General features: G+C 42.6%; 1 protein-coding gene across 1 annotated transcript in view; it reads left to right on the forward strand.

Annotated features, from left to right (window-relative positions):
* OTUD7A (OTU deubiquitinase 7A) overlaps positions 1–22,167 on the forward strand; it is a 382,459-nt gene that overhangs the window by 279,422 nt on the left and 80,870 nt on the right. The window contains exon 5 of the mRNA XM_069560072.1: positions 16,167–16,349. Coding sequence (XP_069416173.1) covers positions 16,167–16,349 — 183 coding nt within the window. The remainder of the gene's footprint in view (positions 1–16,166; positions 16,350–22,167) is intronic.

Genomic DNA, 22,167 nt, shown 5'->3' on the forward strand with positions numbered 1-22,167 from the left:
TCTTTTAGGTTCATTTCTCAGTATTTTTCTTTTAGTTGCCATTATAAATGGAATATTATCTTCCATTATGTCATCTAACTTATTTTTGTTTATATTTGAAGGTTATTTTTCATTTATGTCAATTCTGTATCCTTTGTATTGGTGCTATTCACAGACTATGTCCAGCTCTCTGCCTCCCTCTAGTGGGAACATGGATGCATTACCCCTCCTGGCCCCTGTGGCTGAATGGGCCGTTTGACTAGTTTTTGCCATGGGGTTGTGAACCCAAGTGAGGTGAACTTCTGAGTCAGAGTGTTTGATCCTTCATTGGAGATGCTCCAGGACTTTCTGTCCCTCTGACGCATTGAAGGGCAGTTTTTAAGAGTAGCTGCAGAGCTGGAGCTGACCCACAGCAGATTTTTGGGCTGAGCAGAAAAAACAAACCTTTGTTGTGGTGGTCTCCCAGGTTTGGAGGCTGTTGCCATAAAATCGCAGGCATTCTTCTGTGAATAGCCCATGTTCGTGTGCTTGTCTTCGTGTCTCAGAGTAATTTCTGGGTTAGAGTTTTTACTTTTTATCTAATATGCGTATATTCATATTTCTTATGTCTTGTAATATGTGCCTGGGATTTGTTTTAACCGGGTCTGGTAAGACACACACACACACACAAATAACTGTCATGAGGCAAGAAAGTTTTCCTCCCAGTTCTGCAGAGGCAGGAGTCCTGGCACACAGTGCCACTCGGGGAGGCATCAGGGTCAGAAAGCAGAGGAAGAAAGGGGAGCACATGGACGTGGACACAAGATATGCTCTTGTTACTGCAAGAAGGAGCGGGCAAGGCAGGGTCGTTGGTTTAAGAGTGACTGATTGAGTCACTTCAGCAGGCTGCAGCATGGAGGGGCTGCCCCTAAGCCATCTCTGGCCCTGCATGATTGCCCAGAGCAGAAGGGCCTCACAGAGGAGGTGGCTGGGGCTGTGGGCTCTGGATTGGCTTGCTTTCCTTATTGAAAGGCATACTTGCTGAGGAGTCACTTGTCATTACTAAAAACTGAGAGTTCTGGAAAGAGTGAGCTGTCACAGGTCAGCAAGACCTCAAAAATACAGAAAATAAACAGTATGATTAATCCATCTCCACTATGAACGGAACTCCTTAGCATTATAAACTGGCCTTCCTCATCTTCCTTAATGCCTTTTGGCCTAAATTCTGCTTTATTTGATGTAAGATTATGACCGCCTGTATTGTCTTTTGTTGTTATTATTATTGTTATTGTTTTATCTCTGCCTGATAAACCTGGTAAACCATGGTTCCTCCCCTTTAGTTATAACCTTTCTGAATCACTTCACTCTGAATATAGCTACCGTATACAGCACAAGTTGGTCCTTGCTTTTTAAAATAATATGAAAAATCCTTTTCTTTAACTAGCTGCATTAAGCCTATTTAAATTTATTGCTATGACTGATATGGTTGGTCTTAATTCTGTCATATTACATTTTCTATATATATATAAATATTTAATTGACTTTCACTATATTTTATTAGCTTTTATTTTTAAATGTTTTTTTCTGCTGTTTTGAACACTTACGTTTTTTAATCTAGTGTTTACTTTTAAAAATTCTACTTTTATGTACTGCTATCCTCTTTCCCTTTTTTCTTTGTTTAATGTAATTATTTTTTATTGAAGTATAATTAATTTCTAATATTGTGTTAGTTTCAAGTGTACAGCAAAGTGATTCAGTTATACATTTATGTATGTATTATTTTTGAGATTCTTTTCCATCATACGTTATTAGAAGATATTGAGTATAATTCCCTGTGCTATACAGTAGGTCTTTGTTGTTTACCTATTTTGTATATCAGTTCAGTTCAGTTCAGTCGCTCAGTCATGTCCGACTCTGCGACCCCATGAATCGCAGCACACCAGACCTCCCTGTCCATCACCAACTCCCGGAGTTCACTCAGACTCATGTCCATCAAGTCAGTGATGCCATCCAGCCATCTCATCCTCTGTTGTCCCCTTCTCCTCCTGCCCCCAATCCCTCCCAGCATCAGAGTCTTTTACAATGAGTCAACTCTTCGCATGAGGTGGCCAAAGTACTGGAGTTTCAGCTTTAGGATCATTCCCTCCAAAGAAATCCGAGGGCTGATCTCCTTTAGAATGGACCAGTTGGATCTCCTTGCATTCCAAGGGACTCTCAAGAGTCTTCTCCAACACCACAGTTCAAAAGCATCAATCCTTCAGCGCTCAACTTTCCTCACAGTCCAACTCTCACATCCATACATGACCACTAGAAAAACCATACACAGCCTTGACTAGACGGACCTTAGTCGGCAAAGTAATGTCTCTGGTTCTAAACATGCTGTCTAGGTTGGTCATAATATATAGTAGTGTGTATATATTAATTCCAAACTTGCAGCTTACCTTTCCCCCCCATCCCATTGTCTCCTTTGGTAACCATAAGTTTGTTTTCTGTGTCTGTGAGTCTGTTTCTGTTTTGTAAATAAGTTCATTTGTATCCTTTTTTTAGAGTCCAGGTATAAGTGGTATAATGTGGTATTTGTCTTTCTCTGACTGAGTCTGAGGATCTCTAGCTCCATCCATGTTGCTGCAAAAGGCATTATTTCATTCTTTTTATGGCCAAGTAAGATTCCATTGTGGGGCTTCCCCGGTGGCTCAGTGGTAAAGAATCGCCTGCCACTGCAGGAGACTCAGGTTCAACCCCTGGGTCGAGACGATCCTCTGGAGAAGGAAATGGCACCCCACTCCAGTATTCTTGCCTGGGAAATCTCACAGACAGAGGAGCCTGGCAGGCTATATAGTCAGTGAAGTTGCCAAGAGTCAGATATGACTGAGCAACTAAACAACAAAATATTCATACACACACACACCCCACATCTTCTCTACCCATGTCAGTGGACATTTAGGTTGCTTCTCTGTCTTGGTTATTGAAAAGAGTGGGGCTATAAACATCGGGGTGCAAGGATCTTTTCAAATAAGAGTTTTCTTCAGATATGCCCAGCGTGGGATTGCAGGAACATATGGTAAGTCTATTTTTAGTTTCTTTAAGGAACCTCCATACTGTTATCCACAGTGGCTGTACCAATTTATATTCCCACCAACAGTGTAGGAGGGTTCTCTTTTCTTCACACCCTCTCCATCATTTATTGTTTGTAGGTTTTTTGATGATGGCCATTCTGATCAGTATAAATTGACACCTCATTGTAGTTTTGATTTGATTTGCATTTATCTAATAATTAGTGATGTTGAGTATTTTTCCATGTGTTGGTTGGCCGTCTATATATCTTCTTTGGAGAAATATCTATGTAGTGCTTCCACCCATTTTTTTTGTTGGATTGCTTGTTTTTTTTATATCGAGCTGCATAACCTGCTTGTATATTTTGATATTAATCCTTTGTCAGTTGTTTCATTTGTAAATATTTTCTCCCATTCTGTCTTGTTTATGGTTTCCTTTGCTGTGCAAAGGCTTTTAAGTTTAATTAGGTCCCCCTTGTTAATTTTTGTTTTTATTTCCATTACTCTGGGGGATGGATCAAAGGAAATATTACAGTGATTTATGTCAAAGAGTGTTCTGCCTATATTTACCTCTAGGAGTTTTATAGAATCTGGTCTTATATTTAGATCTTTAATCTATGTTGAGTTTACTTTGTTGATGCTGTTAGAGAATGTTCTAATTTCATTATTTTACATGTAGCTGTCCAGTTTTTCGAGCATTGCTTATTGAAGAAACTGTCTTTTCTTCCTTGTATCTTCTTGCCTCCTTTGTTGTGGATAAATTGACCATATGAGCGTGGGTATATTTCTGGGCTTTGGAATTCCTAGCCACAGCAATCAGAAAAGGAAAAGAAATAAAAGGAGTCCAAACTGGAAAAGAAGTTAAGCTGTTTGCAGATGATGATGCTGTACATAGAAAAAGATGCTACCAGAAAGCTGCTAGAGCTCATCGATGAATTCAGTAAAGTCACTGGGCACAAAATTAATACACAGAAATTTGTTGCATTTCTATACACTAACAACAAAAGATCAAAAAGGGAAATTAATACCACATGATAAATATAATTAATACTGCTATATGTTATATATGAAAGTTGTTAAGAGAATAAATCCTAAGAGTCCTCGTTAAAAGGAAGAATATTTTTTCTATTTCTTTAATGTTATATTTATATGACATAATAAATTTTTGCTAAACTTACTGTGATGGGCATTTCACGATGTATGTAAATCATTATGCTGAACACCTTCAACTTATGTATTACTGCTGCTGCTGCTAAGTCACTTCAGTCGTGTCTGACTTTGTGCGACACCATAGACGACAGCCCACCAGGCTCCCCTGTCCCTGAGATTCTCCAGGCAAGAACACTGGAGTGGGTTGCCATTTCCTTTTCCAGTGCATGAAAGTGAAAAGTGAAAGTGAAGTCGCTCGGTCGTATCCAGCTCTTAGCGACCCCCATACACTGCAGCGGCTCCTCTATCCCTGGGATTTTCCAGGCAAGTATGTAGTACTATATGTCATTTATATCTCAACAAAACTGGAAGAGAAACAAAAAGTAAAAAAAAAATTTAAAAGAATTTAAGAAATTACCATGGCATCAAAAACAATAAAATGCCTAGGAATGAACCTACCTAAGGAGACATAGGAATGGTGCTAAAGCTGAAACTCCAGTACTTTGGCTACCTCATGTGAAGAGTTGACTCATTGGAAGAGACTCTGATGCTGGGAGGGATTGGGGGCAGGAGGAGAAGGGGACAACAGAGGCTGAGATGGCTGGATGGCATCACTGACTCGATGGACATGAGTTTGAGTGAAATCTGGGAGTTGTTGATGGACAGGGAGGCCTGGCGTGCTGCGATTCATGGGGTCGCAAAGAGTCAGACACGACTGAGCGACTGAACTGAACTGAAGGAGACATAAGGAGGGGACCTGTACTATGAAAAATATAAGTCCTTGATGAAAAAAATAAAAGCTGACGCAAACAGATGGAAATGCATACCTTGTTCTTAGAGAGGGAGAATCAATATTGTTAAAATGACCATATAACCCAAGGCAGCCTACAGATGCAGTGCAATTTCCTGTCAAATTAAAATGGCATTTTTGGCAGAACTAAAACAAAAAAAAAATTAGTTTGTATGGAAACACAGAAGACCCCAAATATCGAAAACAGTCTTAAGAAAAAAGAACATAGTTGGAGATATCATGCTCCCTGACTTCAGACCATATTACAAAGCTGCAGTCATCAAAATAGCATGGTACTGGCACAAGAACAGACATATAGATCAACGGAACTGGTTAGTTTTGTCATTTAAAATATCTTTCTGATATTTGGAAGTTATATTTTTATCTGGTGATTATTTTAAAATTTCTACCTTGATGTATTATCCTTTCCCTTTTTCTTATAGTTGGTGTCAGTGATCTGCCTCAGTAAAACTAGTTTATATCTTCTTCCTCTTCCCACTCTCCCTTCTACCATCCAGTTTAGTTAGTAGTATATCATTCACATGTTTCTAGTGTTTTCCTTAGTCCTGTTACATATGTTTGCCCTCCACTCTTGGGCGACGAATCAGCCCCAGGGCAGCCAGTGGCAGCAGTGAGGCTGGGGAGCCCTCTGCCGCTGGGTGTCCTCCAACATCGGTTCCAGTGTTCCCCAGACCCCCTTCCCAGCCACTCCAGTGAGACCTCTGCCTCAACCCCCAGGCAGCACTTTGACCAATGTCCAGCAGCCAGTGAAGGTTTACACACTAAACGAGGACCAGTGGTGGGACAACCAGGGCACTGGCTGTGTCACCCAGCTCCGTGGAGCAGCTCAAGGGCGTGTCCCTGCTAGTTGGAGCCTGGCCCACTGGAGAAGAATGCAAACCACTTCATGATTTACCTTGAGAACCCCACAAACAGCATGAAAGGAACAAGATGTGGCACTGAAAGAGGAACTCCCCAGGGTGGTAGGTGTCCAATATACTACTGTGGAAAGGCATGGAAGTAGCTCCAGAAAGAGTGAAGAGGCTGAGCCAAAGAGGAAGCAGCACCCAGCTGTGGATGTATCTGGTGGTGAAAGTAAAGTCCGATGCTGTAAAGAACAGGGTTGCCTAGGAACCTGGAATGTTAAGTCCATGAATCAAGGTAAATTGGATGTGGTTAAACAGGAGATGGCAAGAATGAACACCAACATTCTAGGATATAGTGAATTAAAATGGATGGAAATGGGTGAATTTAATTCAGAGGACCATTGTGTCTACTACTGTAGGCAAGAATCCCTTAGAAGAAATGGAGTAGCTCTCAAGGTCAACAAAAGAGTCTGAAATGCAGTACTTGGCTACAGTCTCAAAAATGACAGAATGATCTCCATTCTCTTCCAAGGCAAACCATTCAACATCACAGTAATCCAAGTCATGCCCCAACCATTAATGCTGAAGAAGCTGAAGTTGAATGATAAGACCTATAAGACCTATAAGACCTCCTAGAACTAACACACAAAAAAAGATGTCCTTTTCATTTTAGCAGACTGGAATGCAAAAGTAGGAAATCAAGAGCTACCTGGAGTAACAGGCAAGTTTGACCTTGGAGTTCAAAATGAAGCAAGGCAAAGCCTAACAGTTTTGCCAAGAGAACACACTGGTCACAGCAAACACCCTCCTCCAACAACACAAGAGATGACTACACGTGGACAGCAGCAGGTTGTCAATACTGAAATCAGATTGATTATATTCTTTGCATCTGAAGATGGAGAAGCTCTATACCATCAGCAAAAAACAAGACCTGAAGCTGGCTGTGGCTCAGATCATAAACTCCTTATTGCAAAATTCAGGCTCAAACTGAAGACAGTAGGGAAAACCACTAGTCCGTTCAGGTATGACCTAAATTAAATCCCTATGATTATACAGTGGAGGTGATGAATAGATTCAAAAGATTAGATCTGGTAGGCAGAGTGCCTGAAGAACTATGGATGGTGGTTCATACTCTTATACAGGAAGTGGTGACTAGGGCCATCCCCAAGAAAAAGAAATGCAAGAAGACAAAGTGATTATCTGAGGAGGCCTTACAAATAGCTGAGAAAAGAAGAGAAGTGAAAGGCAAAGGAGAAAAGGAAAGATATACCCAACTGAATGCAGAGATCCAGAAACAGCAAGGAGAGATAAGAACATCTTTTTAGGTGAACACTGCAAAGAAATAGAGAAAAACAACAGAATAAAAAAGACTAGAGATCTCTTCAAGAAAATTAGAGATACCAAGGTAACATTTCATGCAAAGAAGGATACAATAAAGGACCTAACATGAGCAGAGGTAATTAAGAAGTGGCAAGAATACACAGAAGAACTATACAGAAAAGGTCTTAATAAACTGGATAACCACGATGGTATGGTTACTCACCTAGAGCCAGACTTCCAGAATGTGAAGTCACATGGGCCTTAGGAAGCATCACTACAAACAAGGCTAGTGGAAGTGATGGAATTCCAGTTGAGCTATTTCAAATCCTGAAAGATGATGCTGTGAAAGTGCTGCACTCAATATGCCAGCAAATTTGGAAAACTCAGCAGTGGCCACAGCACTGGGAAAGGTTGGTTTTCATTCCAATCCCAAAGAAGGGTAATGCCAGAGAATGTTCAATTGCACTCATTTCACATGCTAGCAAGGTATTGCTCAAAATCCCTCAAGCTAGGCTTCAGCAATACATGAACTGAGAATTTCCAGATGTACAAGCTGGATTTAGAAAAGGCAGAGGAACCAGAGATCAAATTGCCAACATCTGCTGGATCATAGAAAAAGCAAGGGAATTTTTTAAAAAATCTGCTTGTTTGACTGCACTAAAGCCTCTGACTATGTGGATCACAACAAATTGTGGAAAATTCTGAAAGAGATGGGAATACCAGGCCACCTTACCTGACTCCCAAGAAACGTGTTTGCAGGTCAAGAAGCAGTGGTTAGAACTGGACATGGAACAGTGGACTGGTTCAAAATTGGGAAAGTATGTCAGGGTTGTATATTGTGAGCCTGCTTATTTAACTTATATGCAGGGTACATCATGTAAAATGCACAGCCGAATGAAGCACAGGCTAGCATCAAGACTGCCAGGAGAAATGTCAATTACCTCAGAAATGCAGATGATACCACATTAATGGCAGAAAATGAAGAAAAACTAAAGAACCTCTTGATGAAGGTGAAAGAGGAGAGTGTAAAGCTGGCTTACAATTCAGCATTCAAAAAATGAAGATCATGGCATCTAGTCCCATCATTTCATGGCAAATAAATGGGGAAACAATGGAAACAGTGACAGACTTTATTTTCTTGGGCTCCAAAATCACTGCGGACAGTGACTCCAGCCAGAAAATTAAAAGGTGTTTGCCTCTTGGAAGAAAAGCTGTAACAAACCTCGACAGCATATTTAAAAGCAGAGACATCGCTTTGCTGACAAAGGACTGTCTAGTGAAAGCTATGGTTTTTCCAGTGGTCACGTATAGATGTGAGAGTTGGCCCATAAAGAAAGCTGAGCACTGAAGAATTGGTGCTTTTGAACTGTGGTGTTGGAGAAGACTCTTGAGAGTCCAATGGACAGCAAGGAGATCAAACCAATGAATCCTAAAGGAAATCAACTCTGAATATTCATTGGAAGGAGTGATGCTGAAGCTGAAGCTCCAATACTTTGGCCACCTGATGCTAAGAGTGGACTCATTGGAAAAGACCCTGATGCTGGGAAAGATTGAGGGCAAGAGGAGAAGGGGGCGACAGAGGATGAGACAGTTGGATGGCATCACCAACTCAATGGACATGAATTTGAGCAAACTTCAGGAGATAGTGGAGGACAGAGAAACCTGGCGTGCTGCAGTTCATGGGGTCCCAAAGAGTTGGCCACAACTTAGCAACTGAACAACAACAAATTATATACGTTCAGATGTGCATATTTGATCTGCCAACTTTGACTGCTGTCCTGTACTCCCATGTAGTACAGCTGAAGCAACTGTGGTGGCCTCTGCTTTCTACCATTTTTGTTTTGGCGGAATATTTTCCTCTGTCATTTGTACCTTTGCTTTTACTCAGCTGCACATACATTGGAGAAGGACATGGCAACCCACTCCAGTGTTCTTGCCTGGAGAATCCCAGGGACTGCAGAGCCTGGTGGGCTGCCATCTACGGGATTGCACAGAGTCGAACACAACTGAAGCGACTTAGCAGCAGCAGCAGCAACTGCCCCCTCAATTACCTTTTGCCAAACCTCCATTCATTCTTGACTGGCTGGTACTCAGCTTCTCATAATTTTCTCAAGAACAATCCATGTGAGTTCAATCCTGAACTCATACCTGTTTTAAATGGTTTGTCTGTAGCCTTTATCCATGAAAGAATAGCCTAGATGGGTATAAACATTTCTTAGCTCATACTTCTTTATTTCTTTCAGTATCTTCAGGCATTGAATTTGGCTGCCAAGAACTATGTTACCAGCCTGATTGTTTTTCCTTTTTGCTGAAATATTCAAATAATTCTCTTTATCTTTAAAATATGATAATATTATAAGGCTATATCATGAACACTGTCCTTATATTTCTTTATTATACTAGGGCAATCTTCTTGTGGCCTTTCAATGTGTAAGATCAAGTTTTTATGTTAGAAATTCTCTGTTTTGAAAGGCTAACTCTGTGATTGCTTAGATTTCTCTCCTGAAACTGACATCTCCTCTGCTCCTGATTTTCCTCCCCTTTTCCCTGATTGGATACCCAGGATCACTAGATGATGGCTATCCCATTTTTGTTTCTTCTTAATTAATGAAAAGATATTGTGGGGCTTGTACATTTTAAATTGTTTAATATTTACATTTGTGTAAATTAAGTTTCCACAGTGGTTAAGAATATGCCTGCCAATGCAGGAAACACAGGAGACAGGGGTTTGATCTCTGGGTCAGGAAGATTCCCCTGGAGGAAGAAATGGCAACCCACTCCAGTGTTCTTGCCTGGAGAATCCCATGGACAGAGGGACCTGATGGGCTATACTCCATGGGGTCACAAAGAATTGGACATGGCTGAGCATGCTCACACACACACACAATTTTTCTGAAATGATGAGATAAAACATAATATATGGGCATGGTACTATGTATTTTTTTTTATTTCTTTTTTTGAGAATCAGCCAAAAAGGGAATCACAAGCACCCAGATTTGGACCACAGCGCCTGTTCAATGCAGTGTGATTTCACATGACAAATGCTTTCCTTATCTTAAAGTTTCATGAGATTTTATTACCATCACATTTTAGCATACCATTCTGTTCAGTTTGCCTGATGATAAGGGAATAATAAATTACTTCCATATGATAAGAAAAATGCTTTCCCTTTTAATCATAGCTTTCTTATTTTGAGCTCCAATGATGTATATGTGGCATTTCTTTCACCTGTAGTCTCTGTTTACCATTCCCCCTGTAACCTTTTGTTTCTTTATTTCTGTCTCACTTTGTTCACTTTGCTAATTTTCATTTTTATGTTTTTTACTGTGGCATCTGTACCTGTTTTCTCTCTGCTTTCTTATCATGGAACTTCATCTCTGAGATTATTTTAACTCTTTTTTTCCCCTGAGTTAGTCAGTTCCTGTTTCACAGCCTCCCGTGGGCTCATACATTTCTGCTTCATTGTTTTCCTTAATGGATGTGATACTTTAGTGCTAAATTAAAGCATACATACCCCTTCAAGAGACAAAACAAAATACAGTGTTTAACTTGAGATCAAACCCCACTTGATGTTCCTGTTAAGACAAAATTAAAATGAATTAAAAGTGTAAAACACAAGCACATCACCAGTAGACTGTGCTGGAAGGTAAAACCTGTACCTGCTGGTACCCCAGGCGCCTGCATGTGACAGACACAAACTGAGGCCACGCCCAGAAGGAAACATCTATCAGGCAACCGCCTCCACCTCTCGAGGCTTCAAGCTGAGAAATTGCAGACACTGATACTGTCCTGCCGGAAATACTGTCCTTGGAGCAATGCTGCTGGAACATCATTGGAAACTCTGGTCGGCTACAGGAGAAAAATGAGTATTTCTAGCTGTGCAAATTGCTCTTGCAAATCAAATCAGGATTCTGCACATAAAGAATCAGAGGGGAATATTGATTAGATAATTGACTAGCATCAGCCGTTGTTGAACGTTTGGCCTGGAAACTTAGGATACAGACTGTAACTGGACCTATGGTTATCCCCATAGAGGTGGACTTAATCTTCAAAACGGGATATAAATTAAGAGAAAAAAAGAACAAGAAGAAAAATAGGGGGTGGGGGGAATCAGTGTGCTTTAAGGGCAGGGAAAGGCGAAGGAGCCAGCAATGGGGACAGAGTGATCAGTTATAGGACGAAGGGGCTGTTAGGATGTCATGTTGAACAGAGGCCTTCTGGTGTCTGCCTAGTGGCCTGGTGGCCTGCTAGTGTTCGGGGGATGGCCTGAGTGACACATGAATGAGAATTTCATGTAGTACAGGTGAGTCTGTGGGGAGCAGAGTAAAGACCCAGCAGGTGAAAACACTGGCAAGGTGGGGGTGGAGGGATCTGGAAGGAGGGAAAGTCCTGTTACTGAGTCATGATGGCACAGGAGAGGGAGATTTCAAGGGTGGTCAGCGGCCACGTGGCCTGACACCCACAACAAGGTCAGGTTCAAGGGAACTGTAGCCCCCAGAAGCTTAGGCTTTGATCAAGACAGACCTGGATTTAAATCTCAGTTCCATCACTTGCAAGCTGGATTTCAACCATAAGCGACAGAGGTTAGACTATTCATAATAAATGAAAACTTGTTATGAATAGTCTTAACACTAAGAGCTATCCATGTGCTCAGAACTGTACAAATGTAGTCTCCTCGCACTTACCCCTCCTTGGAACTTTCATTCGGTGCATTTTATTATCCCAGTTGCACAGAAACGTAACCTGAGGTTTCCCATGGTGGTACGCTGTATTCACTGCTCAGAAGTAGCCAGGGAGTGGGGCCGGACCCAAAGCCCGGGCTTCTTACTGCTCTGCCAAACCCTCCTCTAATAAGTGAGCTGGCTTCAGGGCTCGTAGCCTGTGGCTGCCCCAGTCACCCAGCTGTACATTCCGCCGGGCCTCAGCCCACTCCATCACGGTGGCGGTGCCACCATGGTGGGCCTCTGTGCCCTTTCACCTCATCTTACATCCATTGGGACTCTCCCAGACTTAAGAGTGAACAAGATGAAAGGGGATCTTGAAACACATGCTCTCTGAACACCAAACCCTACTCCTAGGCCACCAGGAGCCTGTCCCTCTCCGCTGTATTTTCTTTTTTTTTTTTTAATTTTACTTTATTTTACTTTACAATCTGTATTGGTTTTGCCATACATCAACATGAATCCGCCACAGGTGTACATGAGTTCCCCCTCCTGAACCCCTCTCCCACCTCCCTCCCCATACCATCCTTCTGGGTCATCCCAGTGCACCAGCCCCAAGCATCCTGTATCCTGATCAAACCTAGATTGGCGATTCGTTTCTTACATGATATTATACATGTTTTAATGCCATTCTCCCAAATCATCCCACCCTCTCCCTCTCCCACAGAGTCCAAAAGTCTGTTCTATACATCTGTGTCTCTTTTGCTGTCTCGCATACAGGGTCATCATTACCATCTTTCTAAATTCCATATATATGTGTTAGTATACTGTATTGGTGTTTTTCTTTCTGGCTTACTTCACTCTGTATAATCGGCTCCAGTTTCATCCACCTCATTAGAACTGATTCAAATGTATTCTTTTTAATGGCTGAGTAATACTCCATTGTGTATATGTACCACAGCTTTCTTATCCATTTATCTGCTGATGGACATCTAGGTTCCTTCTATGTCCTAGCTGTTATAAACAGTGCTGCAATGAACATTGGGGTACACGTGTCTCTTTCAATTTTGGTTTCCTTGCTGTGTATGCCCAGCAGTGGGATTGTTGGGTCATAAGGCAGTTCTATTTCCATTTTTTTAAGGAATCTCCACACTGTTCTCCATAGTGGCTGTACTAGTTTGCATTCCCACCAACAGTGTAAGAGGGCTCCCTTTTCTCCACACCCTCTCCAGCATTTATTGCTTGTAGACTTTTGGATCGCAGCCATTCTAACTGGTGTGAAGTGGTACCTCATTGTGGTTTTGATTTGCATTTCTCTAATAATGAGTGATGTTGAGCATCTTTTCATGTGTTTGTTAGCCATCTGTATGTCTTCTTTGGAGAAATGTCTATTTAGTTCTTTGGCCCATTTTTTGATTGGGTCATTTATTTTTCTGGAATTGTCTTTAGATACAGTCTGTATGACCCGCCAGTGGCAAGCTCCTCCCTGGGGCGTCCATCTCTGCCCACGTGTCTGTAAGTTGCCGCTTGTGTTCCTGGTTGTCCTGAGCAGTGGTCTTTGGAACTGCGCAGAGCTGGGAGCAGATCTCAGACCCCCTTAACTTCTGAGGACTCTGTCTGCTGTCCATCGTGCTTGCTTCCCCTTCGGTGGCCTCATGGACCCTTTCCACATGCATAGACACTGGGGTCCTGGATCCCTGAGGAATTCTGAATTCTTTAAAATCTTTAAGTCACGCACTTGGGGCTCATTTGGGAGCTGCGATTTGTGGACAGTGCTGCTTCCTCCGTCTCCGCTCTCACCTCATACTTACTGGATCTCCATTTGCTAAGAGGCGTGGCCCAGGTTAGAACCAGGATGCTCACTGGTTAAGGATATGGGCAGATGTTCAGCACACTGAGCTGGAGTCCAGGGCAGTGATGGGAGAATACAGTGGAGGCAAGAGCAAGTGGGAAAAGTCAGCCAGTGAGAGGTCTCTGGGTAGGAGATCAGAGCAGACTGGCCTTTGCTGATGGCTGGACACGTGCTTCCCAGCATAACCCCAGCTGATCCTCTAGGCATGCAGAAGGAACATACCTTCACCCTGGAGCGCTGGTCCACAGAGGCTATGCATGATCACTGGGGTGCTGCCTTCATACTCCAGCCTGCTCACCAGTGATGGGAACATAGATCGGGGGCTCTGGAAGGATCTCCTGTCAGGAATGGTTAGTAAAAGCAGGACACACTCTTTCCCGAGGGTGGGAGAAGCACAGTTGGCTGGCTCCTGGGAGCAGGAGCTGGGGTGGGGCAGAGCTCTACTAGGACCAGGTCTTGTGTACAGGACAGCCCTGCAGGAAGACGCAGTCGGTGGAAAGATGAGATTGGAGGGCTCACATGCAAGCACTGTGGTGCAGCAACCTTCTAAGCCTCACTTTCTGTTTGTGAGGAGCCAGGACAATGCCTGCTCCGCGTGGCGCTGTGGGACGATGAAATTCCCAGCTCACTCAGTGCTCCTCGTGGGCTGTTTCCCTCACAGCCAGTATTTGTGGGGCTGGTGTCATTGCTAATACGTGCGCCCATATTAACGTGTCTGCATTCCATGATAAGGTTGCATCCTCAGCACCTCTCCTCCACCTCCCCTCTCCCTGCCCTTTCTCACCGACAGTTTCAGCCCTCCTGGGACATTTGCTAACCCTTGACCCTGCTTTAGAGCGAGGTGCCCACCCAGGTCATTGCCCCTGCTAAGGAATATCCCTAAAGGCAGAGCCTGTCTTGCCCTTGGTAGAACACCCTGGAGCATGGATGCCCATTTGATAGACACAGGCACTTAGACTTGAAAGTACGTTTGCCATCACGCAGGCAGTGTGTGTACACTGTGATTGTTAGTTGTATGTAAGAGTGAAAGAGAGTGCTTTTATTTCTGCTTCAGCTGGTTTCCATGACACAACTACCAAACAGTAATGGGGCTGCCTTCCACAAAGGACCCCACCTGTCACCACTTACAAAAACACCACCAGACTTTGCTGAGGTTCAGTAGAATAACCTGAATGATTTCGTTTGCTTTTCTTCCCCACTGATATGCAAAGATGTTTCTGTTGTGTCTTTGTTACCTGACTGTGAAAGAAAAAAGTATGATTAAATTGTAAATGATTGTATGATAGAATATAAACAATTTCTGATTGATAGTATCAAGTCTGTTGCAGAAAAAAAATTAGAAAGACCAGAGGAAGATGTTCAGATATTATTTTAGACATTCAAAGCCTTGTTCTGTTGTCTGTACCACATAATTAGTCAATATAGTAAATACCTGCATTTTGAAGTTAGTTGGGAGAGGGTAAGATTTTATTTGCTTTTTAAAACTAGAGCTAAGCTTTTAACTCTTTGCCTTGAGAAAGTACATGCTTGCCCAATGGAGTCAGATGCAGTGTGCGCTACCTCCTTCCTTCCATTGGAAGCCCACCAAGTCTCAGAGTCAGGGATCAGAACTCCCACTCTGAGTCCAGACCCCATCAGCTTCCCCTCGTGCTGTGAACCCCCAGCACCCATCCCCACCAAGTGTGCCCAGGGCGGGCACAGCTGTCTTGCCTGGTGTCTCACCCAGTTCATCACCTGAGGTCTGAGGTGGCCTCCCACCAAAGCTCCCACTCAGCGAGCAACCCCCACCCCGAGCCTCTGCCCTCTCCAAACTAAGCTTCAAGGAGGCACTAAAATACTGAGCAAGAGCCCAAAGAAAACGTGGAAATTCTTTTTGTTTACTTCTTTCTCTGTGCTTTGCTTCCCTCGGAAAATAAGCTCTGAAGCTAGTTTTTCAGAGGCATGGAAGGTTCTGCAGGGTCGATGAATCTAAGGCCAGGATAGTAGGTGCGTCATGTACCTCAGAGGGACCTCAGGCATGGGTGAAAAATTCTGTTTTTAGAGAGTACACATCAGACCATTTTACTCCTTTGAAAAATGAGAACTAAAACTACAAGGGCCTACTGTATAGCACAGGCAACTATATTCAATATCTAGTAATAACCTATAATGGAAAGGAGTCTGAAAAAGAGTAGACCTATATATGTGTAGGTATCAAAACCTCTTTGCTGTACACCTGAAACATTGTAAATCGACTATACTTCAGGAATGTTGTTTTTTAAAAAAAAAAGAATAATGAAAATGTTCTGGGACTGTATAGTGTGGATAGTTGCACAACTCTGTGACTATACTAAAAACCACTGAGTGAAAAACCAAAAAAGGAAAAGAACTTAAAAAAAAAAAAGGCAAGAACTACTGGGCAGGGAGTTTGAGTGTGAACAGGTGCTAACAGAGACCGCTCTTTGCATGGTTCTTTCCTAACATGTGACCATTATTCATGCATCAGTATTGTAATCTCTTGTCATTTCTCATCTCCAGGCAAAAACTGGGACCTCACAGCCGCTCTGAGTGACTATGAGCAGCTCCGACAGGTGCACACAGCCAACCTGCCACCTGTGTTCAACGAGGGCAGGTGCTCCAAACAGCCTGAGCGAGAGCCACCCCCTCCCGGGCACACAGCCGAGCGGCCCTGCCTGCCCAGGCAGGACGACATCGCCCAAGGTACCTGCTGCGGGGCCCGCCAGGCGCCAGCTTCCTGGTCCAGCATGGCTTGCAAGGGGGCTGGGACAGGGGTGCGCAGAAGGGTGAGGTCGTCGCCTTTCCCAGCTGCAGGCGGATGAGGCTCTTCAGGCCCCACACCTCGCCCTGCCATTTACAGCCTCCACTCCTGCCTCAGGGGCGAGGAGAGAGTCCGCTTCTCTTGGACCCCACGTTCCTCCTGGAGTCCCGGTTTTCCCAGACCCGACATCTCTCACCCTTGCAAAACTATTTCCCAAGCGGCATAGCCTCCAAACCTGTTTGACACTGATATTCATCCACGTGTTTCATGGGATGAACTTTTTTTTCCAAATTGGGAGAATTTCATTGTGACAAAGATATGTAAAAGAAACGTGAGAGTTTTCTCTGCACATCTCCCAGACCTCCCAGAGGCTAATGAGTGGCCCCGTCCTATTCTGTCTCCTGTTCTTCTTACTCTGCTTGTTCAGAATGCAAACACGCCCGAGTCAGGTGCATGCGCTGCGCTTGGCAGAGTGCTGGTTTCCTTGGGCAATAAATCGCGGTCATATTCTCTTCATATTTGACACCAGAGTATACGATTTTTTTAAACCATGTCTCCTCATGGTGATTTTGTTTCTTCTTAGATTTTGTTGTTAGTGGTGGATTTTTGACATGACAGGCACTGCTATAATAAACTTTATACCACAATTGGTACATACTAGTGCTTTTATTTCTATAGGTTGGCATTTCCAAGGTGGATTTGCTGTACCAACACATGTGTTTTTTTGTTTAATAACTTCAGGACTTGGTTCTCAAACACATTTCTGTTCACCTTGTATGAAACTGGGTGTTTCCCTTCGTTCTTGCCAGGACTGGGTGTTCTCATGATGCTTTTACTGCTTTGTTTTTCTACTTTGAAGGGTAAAAAATAAGTTTCATCTTGTCATTTGCTTGTTAGCCAGTTGGATTTCCTCTTCTGTGATATACTTATTCATAGACTTTGCCCACTTTTCTGCTGTTTCGTTTGCATTTTTCTTATCAATTTGTAGCATTCTTTATAATGAAGACTAAACTACAAATATATTTTGCATGTATATGTTTTATATATATATATATATACACACACACATCCCACAGTATTATTTGCTTTATCACTACTCACAGAAAACTCTGCCTTACACAATGCTTATATTGCTATACATTCATGACTAATTGGTGACCTCTCCCTTTCTTTAGAAATTCTCCTGAAATTCAGAGTTACATGTTTTCTTGTATTTGTTTTTTAAATTTTGTTCTAAGGTCTTATAAGCAGTTTGAAATTTTTATAAATAATAGCTAATAATCTAGTTTTGCTTCTCTGGATTGAGAATGAGATAGTCTAGCATATTTATTAAATAAAGCATCCCTTTCCCACTGAACTAACATGCCAACTTTGCTATACATTAACTTAGCAAAAATGTATTTAGCTCTGTTTCTGGACTCTGTGTGACCACCCAACCTGCTGTACTTGACTCTTAAAGCTTCGTATAGTGTTACTCTGCAAAGGCTAGTTCCTTTATTACCGTTCTTTTTCAAAACTTTTTCACTATTTTTGGACATTTATTCTACCATATTAATCTTAAAATTGGAATTCTGATTGGAAGTGGATTGGGTTTTTATTTTATTTCAGGGGTAATTAGCATATTGTAATACTGTTTTTCCACTCAAGAATATTGCATATACCACTCCATTTATTCACATTCTGTTAAGAGTTTAGGCACAGAGAAAAGCAATTAATTTTTTATCCAGTCATGTCATAAATTCTCTTATTAATGCTAGTTGTTCTCAGAGAGTCTCTTGGATTTTCTACATATACAGTCATAAGACCTGAAATGATTTAATACTCCTCTTAATATTTACACAGTGGATTCCAATTCTCCTATGGCCTTAGGTCAGCCTTCCCATGCTGTGAGTCATTGTTGTCTGTTTCTATTAGCCCAACCTGATTATTTAGGCTATATTGGAAACTCTATCTTGGATTATTGTCCTATGCTTACTTACTCTGTTGTCCAGAAAAGCCAAGTTTGAGTTAGAAAGTTCAGTGCTCATTATGTTTCTTCTCTAAGCTTTTCTTCTCTTTCCACTACATTTTGGGCTGTATTCGTGGGTGCGTATGCATTCATAACTGTGAGGTCATCTAAAAAGCTCTAATGTGCTTTTTTTTTTTCCTGTAAATAGTCCTGTTTATTTATTTATTTTTAATTGTATTGGTTTTGCCATACATCAACATGAATCCACCACGGGTGTGCATGTGTTCCCCATCCTGAACCCCGCTCGAACCTCCCTCCCCATACCATCCCTCCGGGTCATCCCAGTGCTCCAGCCCCAAGCATCCTGTGTCCTGCATCAAACCTAGACTGGCGATTTGTTTCTTATATGATATTATACATGTTTCAATGCCATTCTCCCAAATCGTCCCACCCTCTCCCTCTCTCACAGAGTCCAAAAGACTGTTCTATACATCTGTGTCTCTTTTGCTCTAATGTGCTTTTTAACAATGTATAGAGTGTCTCTATGTCCCATATAATTGTTTTTATCTTTAAATCTGTTTTAGTTGATATTAAACCTCTTCCCTGCCTTTCTCTTGGTTCATATTTGCCTGGAATAACATTTTTTCAACCTTTCTTTATCCTTGTATATCAAATATAATTCTTATAAGTAATTTATCATCAAGTATCACTCTATTATTCAATCCAAGAGTCTGTCTTTTAAGCAGTGAATTTAATCTACTTATTTTATTTTTATTATTGTCCTATCTGTGCTTCTTTATGTTGCGTGTTTTATTTGCCATGCTTTTTTTGTATGTGATTTTCTCCTTTTCTATCTCTTCTGGCTAAGTAAAATTTTCAACTAGTTTGAAAGTTATATATTCTCCTTAGTGTTATAGTTACCTCTGTCCTACTAACACCTATATTTAGGTTTTTCTCTCTATTAATTTTTGGAACTCATCAGCAGCTGTATTTCACCCTGTTTTTATCATCTCCCTTCCTACCTCCATGTACCCTCAATTATATTTGCGCACTTTACTGACCTTTGAGGACCTCCCTGGTGGCTCAGACGGTAACGCCAATGTGAGAGACCCGGGTTCGATCCCTGGGTCAGGAAGATGCTCTGGAGAAGGAAATGGCAACCCACTCCAGTACTGTATTTAGGTTCTCTTTATGGCTTGTTTAGACAACAGTCTCCTAAGGCCATCAGAAGCTAAAGGTGTTTACATGATATGCTTAAATTTTCGTCTGGTAGAATAACAATCTGGATCCAAATTCTTTTCCTTTAAAACCATTCCACTCCTCCATTGTCTTCCTGCATCTCGTTTTCATGTCTTCTAAGAGATTCCCTTGACTTGCTCTTCTAACTTCTTCACGTGAACCATTCTTTCAATCAGCATTTCTCATTCCAAATTTGCGCTTTCCCATTATTTTTATTATTTCACAATGTAATATTCTATCTCTTTGAACATATCTACTAAGTTTATTTTAAAACCTTGTCCTCCTGATGCATTCCAGCCCAAGTGCTTTGTGAACTTTCTATAACCATGTTCTCACTGCTGAGCTGTTTCCTAAGTTGTGCCTGTGAGCACACAGTACCTTGCAGTTACGAGCCATCTTAGCTTGTGGTATCGGGGGAAAAGGACAAAGGCGTGGACTCTGTTTTGTGTTCCTCTGAATGAGAGCATGGAGGGAAGTGCACTCAAAGTGGCTAGCTCTGAATGCTTTAATATGGGCTCAAAATGTTCTCCACTGGCTCTCCTCGCCACAGTTGGCTTTATGCTCAGGGAACCTCTCAGCTCCTCTGTTCTAGAAATTACTCATTTGCAGGAGCTTCCACTTTCTGTCGTAACTGTCAGCTCACAGGGAGTGTGGGAGAAAAGAAAGAAGGCTTGGGGCCAGCCCACCTGTTCCTGTTGTGGTTGGTGCCCGGTTCCGCGGGATTTGCCCTAATGCTCCTCCAGGGGCTTCGGCCATGGCAGTGGCTGGCCTGCATTGTGGTGGTGATGGCTCAGGCAGTTACCCCCACAGGGCTAGCTTGGGGGAGGAAAAGCCAGAACACCTGCCCTCAGCCCTCACCCATGGAACCCAGCCCATTCCCATCCATCTACTCCTGTGGGCCTCCTGGATGGGTTAGGAAGAGGGTGTTGAGGTGTGGTCACTGACTTGGCCATCTTGTTATCCCGTTCTTAAATTCTCCTTCATTCTGCCCTTCGATCTGACCTCTTCTAGTTATTTAGCTTGGTCTTTCTGTGACTGTGTGCTCCTTCAGCACCACATCGGACAGCCTCCCAGCATCTCTCATGCAGTCGAAATCCAGAGAGCTGACAACTTGGCGGTTCCTGCTCTTTCTGAGCAGCAAACAATCTAACCCATTGTCTTATCCTCCCAGGGAAAGGGCTAGAAGGACCCTTCTCTCTGTTTTCAGACAGATCAGCAGAATCAGGGCCTTATACGGATATTCGCCACTATCTTGTTATCAGTTAAAAAAAAAAAAAGAAGTCTATCATAACATAATGTCATTAACTGAGCCTTGTGAACAAACATATGTATTTTTATTTGTTTGTTTAATTTGGGTCTGCTGGGTCTTCATTGCTGAGTGGGCTTTCTCTAGTTGTGCCGAGCAGGCTTCTCATTGTGGTGGCTGCTCTTGTTGCAGAGCACAGGCCCTAGGGCACGTGGGCTTCAGTAGCTGTGGGCTCACTGGTTATGGCACACAGCTCAGTTGGCCTGAAGCATGTGGAATCTTCCCAAACCAGGGGTCAAACCAGCATCTCCTGCATTGCACGGTGGCTTCTTAACCACCGGACCACCAAGGATGCCCTGTATTTTTAACAAGTAGAAATTGTAGTTTCTGAATTAGATCTCTATATATCCTTTAATTGAATTCTTCCTGAAATCACAGTCTCCTAAAATGGAAGGTAAAGCCCTCCATATTCTAAATCAACAACAATAACTTATGAACCACATCTGGCCACTGCCTGTTTTCTCAGTAAAGTTTTATTGGAACCTATTGTTTATTCACTGCCTATGGCTGCTTTCATGCTGCAAAGATAGAGTTGAGTAGTTGTAACTGAGAATTGTATGGGCCACAAAGCCTAAAATATTTATATCTGTCCTTCTTAGAAAAGTTGGCTTCCCTGGTGGCTCAGACAGTAGAGTCCGCCTGCAGTGCAGGAGACCCGAGTTCGATCCCTGGGTCGGGAAGATTTTTGTCTACCTGCTTTAAAATGTGCCCAGGACTTGTTTTAATCAGATATGATGAGACACACAGACAGGGACACAACTGTCCTATAAGAAGAGGTTCTTACACTCACAGTTCCCTGGAAACAGGAGGCATGACACACCCTCTAGGGTCACACAGTGAAGCACCAGGGTTGGTCAGAAGGCAGAAGGGACGGAGGCAAACAAGGGCAGCAGCCTGTATTGTGTTTCAGTGGGAAAGACAAGGCAGGGTAAACAGACTTAGGATTGGCTGGCATGAGTAATTTCAGCAGCTCTTGGCGGGCGTAAGGGCCATCTCTTATTGTCTGGCACCTCGCCCAAGGGTAATTAGGGTAGTGACATGGCCTGCTGGTGTGAGCCAGATAGAGGAGGTGATCCAGAGTATGGGCTCTGAATTGGTTTGTCCTGGGTGAGTCCTGAGAATCTAAGTATCTAAGAATTGGATAATTCCGTAGAGAAATTCTCTCCCCATTCAGAGAGGCCCCGGATGCCAGAGCCTCCAGAATACAGAAAATAAGAAAACAGACTTAATACACATCCCCTGACCTAAATCATAGATAGCTTTTTGT

Source organism: Ovis canadensis, chromosome 18, assembly GCF_042477335.2.
Source record: "Ovis canadensis isolate MfBH-ARS-UI-01 breed Bighorn chromosome 18, ARS-UI_OviCan_v2, whole genome shotgun sequence".
NCBI classification, from domain to species: domain Eukaryota; kingdom Metazoa; phylum Chordata; class Mammalia; order Artiodactyla; family Bovidae; genus Ovis; species Ovis canadensis.